At 53.7% G+C, this 11,447-nt stretch overlaps 1 protein-coding gene across 2 annotated transcripts in view; it reads left to right on the plus strand.

The window, feature by feature from the left end:
* The window catches only part of SH3YL1 (SH3 and SYLF domain containing 1), a 36,079-nt gene extending 26,687 nt beyond the window's left edge, over window positions 1-9,392 (plus strand). For both annotated transcript variants that reach the window (XM_072767870.1, XM_026009198.2), the window contains exons 8-10: window positions 310-388; window positions 3,027-3,083; window positions 8,558-9,392. In XM_072767870.1, the coding sequence (XP_072623971.1) occupies window positions 310-388; window positions 3,027-3,083; window positions 8,558-8,748 (327 nt within the window). In that variant the 3' untranslated portion in view covers window positions 8,749-9,392. The remainder of the gene's footprint in view (window positions 1-309; window positions 389-3,026; window positions 3,084-8,557) is intronic.
* Window positions 9,393-11,447: the final 2,055 nt, after the last annotated feature.

Genomic DNA, 11,447 nt, shown 5'->3' on the forward strand with positions numbered 1-11,447 from the left:
CCACGGCTCAGGTCCCTACGGGGCCTGGGAGCACCGGGCGCCGTGCGCTGGGCCCGTGACCCCCTTTGGAGTTGGGGGGCCCCCGGTACAACACGGAACCCCGCACGCCGAGCTGGGCGGTGGCCGCCCCTGCAGGTGCCTCGGTTAGCACCCAGTGCGGCGCGCGCAGGGCAGGTGCTCGTTGGGGTGTTTTGTTAGCAGGTGCATAGGACCAAATGCGCCAGGTACGCCCGTCGGAAGAACAAAGCCTTATGTGCTCCGCGGCAAAGAAGTATGTTAAAATTATGTGCATTTTTGTGTCCCTCTCAGGCTAAAGAGTTACCCCCGAAACCACTGTCGAGACCACAGCCGTCACCTGCGCAAGTCCCACTGAACTCTGACTCCCAAGGTAAATGCTTTTGTTGCAATTCAAATACAATTATGATGAAGCAATTATTAAATATTGCTATTGAGAAATCAAGCTACGTTGTTAAGCTTTAGTGTCAAATAGAAGCACTGACGGGTGTGGGACAGACAAATAAGCGCTCAGCCCCTTCCAAATCCTCACTGCTGTGGTTTGGAAAAGCTTCTGTCTCATTCAGGAGACGCTTTCTCCAATTAGAGAGATTTTATCTTTAAAGTCTTTTGGTTTCTTCTATTTGTCGTTTCTCCCAAAGGCTGTTATCCTGCGGATTTGAAACGGGGAACAAGACAAGCCTCTCTCTTGTGTACCCACAGACTTATATTCTGGATGTTACTATTTACTACGTATTCTTGGGCGCTCAGGATTTCATAAGGTGGTTTTATTTACTTTTTAAAAGGATTGTATTTATTCACGAGAGACAGAGAGACGCAGAGACACAGGCCGAGGGAGACGCGGGCTCCCTGGGGGACTCGATCCTGAGACCCTGGGGTCACGCCAAACGCAGGGAGGGAGAGAGAACACAAGCAGGTGGGGAGGGACTGACCTCTGCCCTGCACGTGTCACGTGCCCGTGGGCCGTGGCTGCCATGCACGGGTCCTCCCTCGTCCCACTGGGTGGACTGAGCCGCGTTACTTGTGCTCCCCGACACCCACTCACCTGTGATAAGGTCTCACCTACAAGCGGGGCTCACACACGGACGACAGCGCGTCATAGAGTGAACAGCCCTGACGGCCCCGCAGCACGCGCAGCGTGAACCTGGTCACTCTGTCTCCTGAGATCTCTTCCTGTGCTTCCTCACCTTCTTGTCATGATGTGACAGGAGACGCCTGCGTGGGGAGCCGGAGGGAGGTGAGGGCCTTGGCGGGCGCGGGGCGTCAGGCTGACAGGGGTGACAGGACCGGCAGCTTGGGCCGCGGCAGCCACAGGAACGGGCCGAGAGCGAGAGCGAGCTGCAGGGAGCGGCTGCGGCCTGCACCCTGCCACCTGCTGCCACCCGCCACCTGCTGTCTGCTGCCACCTGCTCTCACCCACCACCTGATGTCACCCACCACCTGCTGCCACCTGCTGCCACCTGCTGCCACCCACCACCTGCTGCCACCTGCCACCTGCCGCCACCTGCTGTCACCCGCCACCTGCTGTCACACACTTACCTGCCTCTGATTTGGGATATTTCTTACAACAACGTTGCACACATACATCTGCTAATTCGGCATTTCTGTGGTGATCTGTCCATTTTATGCTTTCCACTTGCGGGGGTTCAGAGTGTCTGCGCCTTTTTTGTTGCGTGCATTCCCACGTACCTTATAATTTCGGTTTGCGCAGGTGAACGGGAGGTTCCTCCCATCTCCACTGCAGACTGCTTATCTTTACGTTGCGAAAGTCCTGCTCGGCATGTCTTTTGTCCTAGATCTGACCACGACCCCAAATCTCTTATTTCTAGTCAGTTTTTTTTTTTAAAGCATTCTTTCGGCATAGTGATACCGTCCTCCCCATCCTGCCACGTTGTTCTCTCCGTCCCCGCGCCCTCAGCTTCTGGCAGCAGCCGTCTGGTGGGTGGGCCTCTGTCCCGGGGCCCTGCCAAGCTCCTGCTCTGCCGCCCCGCGGGCCCCCGGCCCCCCCGCCTTCTCTCACGTCTGGGCAGGAGACCCCGATGGTCCCGAGTCCGGCCGTGAACGCGAGAACAGGCCCAGCCTGATCCAGACGGCCGCTGCTAGTGAGCCCCCCGACCCCCCAAGTGGAGGCCGCCAGCTTCAGAGGTCCCGGATTTCGGTTTCTTTGCCCAACAGAACTAAAGGGGGACAACGGAACTGTCACGTCCTAACAGTCGTCGTTAATATTGTCATTGTATATGACTTACTTTAAAAATCACGCAGCTAGGGGATCCCTGGGGGGCTCAGTGGTTTGGCACCTGCCTTTGGCTCAGGTAGTGATCCTGGAGACCCGGGATCGAGTCCCACATCGGGCTCCCGGTGCATGAAGCCTGCTTCTCCCTCCTCCTGTGTCTCTGCCTCTCTCTGTGTGTCTCTCATGAATAAATAAATAAAATCTCCTAAAAAAATAATGATTCAATTTTATACTATGACATTTTGATTCCATTACCCCAAAGAGAGAGATAATTATTTAAATAATTGAAATTGAAATATGCTGCAAAGTAGGCCCTTTACAACTTTTAGCACTATATTGAACAATTTTAGGTGTTAAATCGAAAATATACAAGTGAATACATGCTGTTTAAAAATTATTTTAAGGGTTAAGCAAAGATGTTTGAAAATCACTGTCTTGGGGGCTACAAATTTTATAAAAATTCAGGCATTTTATGATCACTTCCAGAAAAAGATGTATGTGTGTTATCCGAGAATGTATAATTCCAAGGCTGCGACTTGTGGTTTCTGATCCATCAATATCAGATATTTGCCCGCTGCTTTGTGCTCGGTGTTCTCTCTGGGTTTATTCAGGCATTCCTCTTGATTTGAAGTGTGATAAAATACTGATATTTCTGTCAATCTTAGTGATTCAAAAAATCTTCACAAGGGCAAGATTCGGCATTCTTGGCTATTTTATATACTATATACGCTAATAAGTCTTCTAAATGCCCCCCTTCTTTTTTTTTTCTATTTTGCAGGTGACAGAAACAAATACAAGCTCTACCCTGAACTTTCCAGCTATCAGGAGAGAGTCGGTAGGTAAAACATCTATGTTAAAAATGATTCACATCCATCTCACAGTCACGAACTTTCTGATTAGGATGGCAGGTTGTCAAACCCTCTGGGAAGGTGTCCAGACCCGCTCTGATTTGTAGGAGATGCACGTTGTTTTGAGAAGTAGCTTCATTTAAAAAAATGCTATGCTTTGCTCCCTTACTTGCTTTTAATCTGAGATAAGGAGAGCGATGGGGAGCTCAAGAGGCACAGCTCCTGCTGAGGAGCCCCCAGCCTGGGACGGGCGCCGCTGACCCCCGGGGCCTCATCTGAGGACCCAACCGCGTGATCTTTTAAGATCTTGTCACGATAGAATGACTTGTTCTGCTTATTGTGGATTACAACGTCGTCATCATCATATTTTTTCTGGCTTTTAGTCCCATGAATATTTTTTTAAGGAATTTTTTATTTTTCATGTTCAGATATTTTGCCATTAATTGGGAACTGCTTCATAAAACGTATTAGGGTTTGTTGTGATGAAAATAGTCCCCCGACCTATCTTAATTCAATATTCCTCAGAAAATGTTCCTTGGAAGAATTAAGCAATTATTTAGAAATGTAAACAGGACACAAAATGAGGGCGAAGGTTAACCCGCTGTAAATAGCCCATTTATGTTTTCCCATCGTCTTTTGTCACCGGGGTCACAGAACCTGCAGCAGAATTACCCGTTTCATGGAAACACAATGTCAAGGTTTAACAAAGTATCTGCTTCTTCTTAAAACTTATAAAGTGCTTCAAAAATGTCTCTCAAGCCAAGGTCCTTAAGCAGAAGTCAACGTTTCCTGGTGGCCCAGGGCGCTGGCTTCCTCCGCTCGCAGCCGGGCTTCCCCATTGGGCCCCTCCCCTGGCCGTGCTCCCTGGCAGGTGCACAGGGCCTATGCCCGCCCGGGTGCGGCCTGCAGGGTGGGGGGCCCTGTGGCCCCCGGGGCAGTGAGAAGACTCGGGTGTCTGGGGACAAACCTGCCCCTGTAGACGTGATTTACAGCCAGATTCGGACACTGTCAAAATTTGACCCTTGGATGCGTGTCCCGCAGAGGCAGGGCCGGTGAAGGCCTGTGTGCGGCCCGCGATGTCACGCGGGGGGCTTCTAAGGACTCGGCTGGAATGAGGCAACAGCTCCGGCGGCCTGCCGTTAACGGGACCTTAAATTTCAGGGGAACGGAGCAGAGTCGCTTGGGGGGATCCTGGGGGCCGGGACGCTGGGGCTGTGGTGAGGCGACCGCAGGGACTGTGACCGTGTCCCTCGGGCCCTCTGCAGCGCGCCCGTGGCCTGCAGCCCCGTGAGCGTGATGACACCCCCGAGAGGTGCGGGGACAGTGCAAAGCCACAGGAGCCACCCCCGGGTGGGCTCGGGAACGGGCTGGGACCTGCACTCAGGACTGCGGCCACCAGCCTGCAACCTGCGACGGAGTTACTGCCCGCGGCCGGCCGGCCCGTCAGTTTTGTTTTAACGTTTGAGGGTAGGATGAGCTGAGTAGCACAAAGTGTGGGTACTACAATACTTATTTATTTTAGTCCTTTCTCCAAATATAAGGCATTCGGAAGAAAAAACTGAAAAGGAAAATTTGAAGCCTATTTTTAAAATAAAACTGACTTTGAGCTATCAGACTTTTAAAAAGCAGCTGTGAAACGGGGTGAGGTCTCCCCAGGGCCTCTCTGTCGCCCCGGCTGCGACAGGCCTGAGCCCCAGCTCACACGCACCTCGCGGGGACGGCCGGGCCCCGTGGGCTTGCTCTCGGCTTGTCCCACACCCGTGACTGGCTGCGCTTCTGCACGGGCTGGTGGCAAAGCAGCGATTCCCCAGACTGCGTGTGCTTTGGTTCGGCCGCCTTTGGAAGCTCCAGCTCCATGGAACTTGGGCCTCTTAGCAAGACAGCCTTGCAAGTGCACAGCCTGGTTAACTGGACGTTTCTGTAACAGCCTGTGCCCTCCTATGTCCATCCCCACCATCGCCTCCTATCCACCCCGTAGTTCTCGGCGGCAGCCTGGGCACGTCCACTGCAGGAGCCAGCCTGTGCTGCGTGGACGCTCGGACTCCGTGCCCCGGTGTCGGGGGCACCCGCTCCAGCTGCCAGACATCACCTCTCAGGGCCGCTTGTCTGCTGGCCTCACCTAGCGGCCTCGTGTGCCTCCCTCACCAGCGGCCCCCACCCTCCTGCAGGGCCCCTGGTGGTGACAGGCCACCCTGGCCCGGGGGGCGGGGGTCAGAGTTAAGTCAGCCGTGCAGCTCACGCCTGCATTAAACGTGTAAGGAAACCGAAGGCGTGGTCTCGTGCTTCCGCTTGCCTTGAACCCGACCTGGCGAAGGCGGAGACCCTTCCCTGGACCGCGTCTGCCGCCCGGGGCGCGCCGTGGTGACATCCTGGGAACCCCGCCTCGCCGACGAGGAGCCCCTGGGCGGCTGCCAGTCGCTGCGGCTCCTTCTCATCGGGGTCCTGATCTGCGGGAGACCGAGCACGTGCATTTGAATTCCGGGACCGTGACGAGGAGGACGGCTAATGGCTTCAAAGAGCCTCGTGGGTTTAAACCCAAGAACTCGCGGGCATACCCGGCCGAGGAAGGAGGCGTCTTGATGGCAGGCATTGGAGTCCCGGCAGCTCTCTCTGCGCCCCGGGGTGCCCCCTTTCTGGAAGGACGGACGGCCTTCCCAGGGAGAAAAAGGGCTCACCTTGTCTTTCCTAATAAGCTATTTTGTGGGCGTTAAACTTTTCCCTACGGGAAATATCCCTAACCCTAGTGAAGAAGAACCTCAGGCCTGCTTGATGGAAGCAAACACTGACCGTAGGCGCGGCGTGGAGCGGCTGTGCCCGAGCACCTGCTGGCCCCGGCCTCTTGTTCTCCCGACCCGGCACCCGCGTGGCCCTCTCCCCACCGTCTCCCCTCCTGCGAGGACCCCCGCCCCGCCTCTGCTCGGCTGAGACGCCGAATACCAGCCTCCTCCCCGGCAGCACCCCGATGGCCCCGCTGCTCCGCACCCCTGGTGCCTGGAACTGCGACTCCCGGGGCGCCGGGCAGCCCCCAGCGGGGAGCACTGGGCCCGCCTGGGAGCCCCTCCGTCTCTCACTCAGTGCGTGGTATCCTGCCTCCAGCTGTTCATCGCCAACTGTATCCCCGACGGCAAGAACCGGCTCCGCCGGCAGTGATGGCCCAGGCCCCCGGGTCTCACCGTCTGCGGAGTCTGGGGACCCCGGTGACGCAGGGACACAGCTGCTTCTCCTGAGACGCTGCCTGACACGCAAAGCGCCCAGGCCTCCTGTGCAGCCGGTGACAGCAATGTGGGGCTCGTGTGTTCGCTGCAGGCCGTGGGCCTGGGTCGGGCAGGCCTCCGCCGTTCAGACCTCCGCTCCCCACGCACGCCCCAACCGCGGGTGGACAGGCGAGTGCGTGCCTGACCTCGTGGCCGCGGCTGCTGTCACTGCGCTGAGCGCCACCGCCTGTCGCCACTGTCGCCATCCTCTGTGCAGCCGAGGCACACAGGTGCCGCGTGGAGATGGCTGTGACTCCAGGCCGTCCCCGTGTTCACCTTCTTTGCTTGCTTCTTATTTTCCGGTGCGTCCAGGGCCCAGGTGAGAGGAGCAGCCGCTCGAGGGCTCTTGTGAATTAAGTCTGGTTCATGGAGGTGGAGCTTCGTGAGTGGAGGTGATCAATGCAATTATTGATGAGAAAATGATGTTCAGGATGACTTCTTCTGTGACATCACCTACGTTCCTCTGAGCTGACGACACGGAGCCCTGAGGACGACCGCCCGAGCGCTCGTGTGTGTCGGCGGTCGCCCCCCGGCTCAAGGGGCTCCTCCACTCGATACCCAACCATGCTCTTCTGCGATATACGTTTAACCTTCTTCCTTATAATCGATAGACTGAAAGTAAATAGAGCATAAAATATATAAAAATATGCAGAACACGTCTGCATGATAGAAAAAAATAGTTGTGCTGGTAATACCTGTGGCGCAGTTGCGTCAGCTGTTTTGGGGGCTGTTGCTGTAGATTCAAAGAGCCAAAAAAAAAAAAAAAAGCCACACGGCACCTGAAGCGCCACGGCAGCATCTTGTGTGAGCTGCGGTCAGCATCATGGTCCCGCGTGTAGAGTCCTGACTTTTTATGTCTTACTGACAGGCCAGGTTTCAGATAAGTAACTTTTTTTTTTTTTTTTTTAGAATCAGGTTATTTATATTTTCAGTGTATCCGCAGTAAGATGCACTTAAAAAGCATCTCGCTGCCTGATACGTGCACAAAATATGTGGAACAGAAACACAGAACTCCACGTGGCTGAGACCACGGGAGTGCGTGTCCTTATATTTCTTATATTACACAGTTATCATACTGTGCTTTACTCATAGTAACTCCTTAATTCTCAAGGGATTTTTTTTCCCAGTACAATACAGAACATTCTACGCATCGTGTTGAAGCGCTTGTTACGCAGACGCAGACGTGGTGCTTGTGCTGACTTGAGTTTGATCTCTATTTTGAAAGAAAATCTAAAGCAAGTGCAGAAATGAAAACAGCCACGACGCCCGTGGGAAACCTGTCTGCTGATGAGCCAGCAAAGTGCATCTGAGCTGGACCCTCAAAGCTACAGAGCATGGCTTCTGGGTTTTTTTTTTGTGTGTGTGGGTTTGTTTTTTTTTTTTGCATTTTACGTCATTTTATTTTCCATCGTGACAGGTGCACTAATTCCCGTCCCGCCGCCCGCCCCCCGGTGACCGTCGGTGGGCTCTCTGGAGTTCGGAGTCTCAGTCTGTTTCTTGGTTTGTCTCTCTCCCTCTCTCTCTCTCTTTTTTTTTTCTTCCTTTGGACATTCGTTTTGTTTCTTAAATTCCACATATGAGTGAGATCATACGGTATTTGTTTTCCTCTGACCGACTGATTTTACCGAGCACGGCAGTCTCTAGCCCTATCCTGGAGCGTGGTTTTTCAATTAAGTCTTTTATGATATAATCATGAATATAAATGCGTTTTTCTCTAACAGCTACTGTTCGTGGAGCCATAATGACCCTTCTATTAAATGGGGGAAGATGTGAATACGGCTGACCTCCGAATGGCGTGGGGCGGGGGGCGTAGGGCCACCAAACCCGGTGCAGCTGAAAGTCCACATATGACTTTTGACTCCCCCAAAACTTAAGTGCCGATGGCCTGCCATAGACCAGAAGCCATGGCAAAACCATAAACAGTAAATTAACACCTATTTTATGTTACATGTACTATATGCTGTATTCTTACAATACACTATGCCAGATAAAAGCAAGGGTTATTAAGAAAATAAAGAGAAGATACATTTACAGTTCATAAAAAAAATCCATATATAAGTGCACCTCACACTTGTGTTGTCAAGGGTTTACTTGTAGTGTTATCTTCTGGGTTATTCCATTTTTCCATTTTTTTCTTACCTACACACCTTTCCCAGGTTTTCCCATTAAAAATGCAAATAATTTAAATACTTTTTTTTTTTTTTTAGGCAATTTGAGTCAGCCCATAGAAGTGACGGCACTATACTCTTTTGAAGGACAACAGCCGGGGGATTTGAAGTTTCAAGCTGGAGACAGAATCACAGTCCTATCAAAAACGGATTCACACTTTGATTGGTGGGAAGGGAAGCTGCGAGGTCAAACTGGCATTTTTCCAGCCAACTACGTTACCATGGATTAAAGTTCCTATTATTTTCTTCTTTGAGAATCATAAAACACTAATTTCACCACTGACGGGGTTTACTATCCAGTTAAGCAATGTTTAATAGGATTTAAAATGCTGCTCTTTGCCCTATAAACTTTTATCCAACCTGTAAAAGATTTTTTTCCTCCCTGTGGATGGTTAACTTACACGTCTTTAAATGCTCTGTACTAATTTTATCACATGTGCCATGTAATAGTCAACATTCTCCAATTCCTATGGTCACAGTCCTTTCGGCTCATTTTCGGGCATCGCTAAACGCGTGACTGGCTGTGGATGCGGTGACCGCGTGTTTTACTTTGAGAGCCTGAGGGCGGGGGCGTGGGTACGTGGATTCGGGCATCTCTTAGTAGGAGGAGCAATCAGCTTAACGAAGGTATTAAGTAATCCCTCTAGTTGTAGGTAAACCGGAACAGGGATCCTTAAAAATGATCTTTATTTCTGCAAACGTCACGTGCACGTAGAGCGATAGCAGAGACTCGGTGAGGAACTCGGCCCCTCGGCGTTAAACGAGACGCCGCGAACTTTTCTTCTGCGTGAGGTTGTGCGCTCGTTTCTAGTAGGAGAGTCCGCTTACGGCGGCCTGGCCTCCTGTCCCTAAATAAATGCTTTTTAAATGGTGAGCCACTGTCTTGATTTTCCCCCGAGGTTCTAGCGTCCGGAGGCCCCGTGGTCGGCCTGAAGCTAAGACCTCCACTGCGACTGGCTGTCTAACTCGGTTTCTTTGTGGCTGTGGCCGTGCACACTTGACAGATGCAACTAGGATCTTTGGGCCACGACGTGATGGTTTAATATCCACGTGCTTGGGTCACGCGTCCTGAGGACACAGAGCACTCAGTGGATCTCAGGCACACGGTGCACCAGTTGGGGCCGTCCCCGTGCCACGCCCGGGATCCCTGCACCTTGTGCCTCGCACGCCTGGCGGGCTGCGGCCTTTGACCCCGACTCCGCGCCCTGGTAACCACGCTAGTCTGGTGGAGTCTGGCTCGTTCGCATCCCCACGGACGTGAGAGCCGACAGTATTTGTCTTTTACTGACATATGTCACTCGGATCGTGCCCTCCGGATCCGCGACTTCGCACTCCCGGACGTCCTCGTCTCAGCAGGTGCCTTCTGGCCTCGGGCTGTGTTTCGCTTCCCCGTGGGCACCCGGCCAGAGCGCCGACAACACCCGCCTGTCTGCTCGGACGTCGCTGATCGTCCGCAGGGTTTCCCTTCCACACGACAAGTTGCTTTTCTCCTGCTAGTTTTAAGGTTCTGTCCTTGTCTTTCACTCCTGGCAATTTGATCGTAAAGTCTTGAGGAGGGACAGGCGGGGGCTGGTAGGCGAGGTAGGTCGGGGCCACGAATCCCCCAACGCTGAGATGTCAGCGTGACTCCCGCGGACACCCGACGGCCAGCGGGGTACCCACAGCCCTCAGGAGTCACTGGGTCCCGCTGGCTGCCCCTCACGGCCTTTCGGGGGCTTCCGTCGAGCACCGACTGGGAAACTTGCGGCCTTGAGATTCTGGTGCTGTCTCGGTTTGAGTGAGTGAGGACTGGTGACAGCGTCTTGAGTGGCTTCCTTCTTTCTGGGGTCTGGTTATCCTTTGTCACGAAAGGACACCTCCCCGCCCGCACCCACAGCCAGGGCAGGGTGGTCCGGTTTGCTTCCCCAGCTCTGGTTTACTTACACCGGGCATCTTCGGGATGTTTGGAAGCCCGACCACGTGGCCCCACGCGGCCCCCCATCTTCTCTCCTTACCCAGCACCCCCCCCCCCCCTGTCCCTCACCCATCTGCACGTCTGTGTCCCCGGGAGAGGGGCATTTGCATCCCGCACTTCCCTCTCTCTCCTGGGATCCATCCACTGCCCCCTGGGTGGGGCCCGTCACTCCCCACCTGTCTCCTCCTGGGCTGGGAGGGACCCCGCTGCCCCCTGCCCCCGACGTGCTGACTCTTCCTCCCGCGTCTGTGCTCTGGACTGAACCGGTCACGGAGCTCCTCAGTTCCACGAGCACATTCTTGGATGAGGAGAGCAAAGGCAAAAGAGACGCGGATAAAATTAAATTTCCTTACAGCTTGCAGCCCATTGACGTGCAGAGGGTGATGGTCCTCCAAGAACCCCCAAGGGCCTTCCTGCTAATGCTTCGCTGGAGGCAGAAAGCACCCTAACCTTGACAGGAGCCCCAACTCCAGCACCTCCGAGTCCTCTTCAACATGTGAAAATCCTTTTAGAAACTTTCTTTGTCTCTAGCCACCAACTTAAAAATGTGTAATCAGGGGCCCCGGGGGCTCAGCGGTTGAGCATTTGCCTTCTGCCCAGGGTGTGACCCCGGGGTCCCAGGATCGAGTCCCACGTTGGGCTCCCCACAGGGAGCCTGCTTCTCCCTCTGCCTGTGTCTCTGCCTCTCAGACGCCTCTGTGTGTGTCTCTCATGAATAAATAAATAAAATCTTTAAAAAAAAATGTGTAACCAGTGGCCCCTCACAATCCCAGTGATGGGTCCTGTCCCCGTGTGATACTAAAAACACCTCTCTGCCCTGAAAATGTCTCAAGGATGCTTTGTTGACCATTCAGTCCTGGGCCCCACGTTGCATCATCTTGGGGCCTCAACACGGAGCCTGAGTCCTCTCTTCCAGCCCCCAGGCCTCGGTGCAAACCTCTCTTCCTCTGTTTTCATTTCGGGGGCCCTTGGGGA

This window comes from Vulpes vulpes, chromosome 8 (assembly GCF_048418805.1).
Source record: "Vulpes vulpes isolate BD-2025 chromosome 8, VulVul3, whole genome shotgun sequence".
Classification (NCBI taxonomy): domain Eukaryota; kingdom Metazoa; phylum Chordata; class Mammalia; order Carnivora; family Canidae; genus Vulpes; species Vulpes vulpes.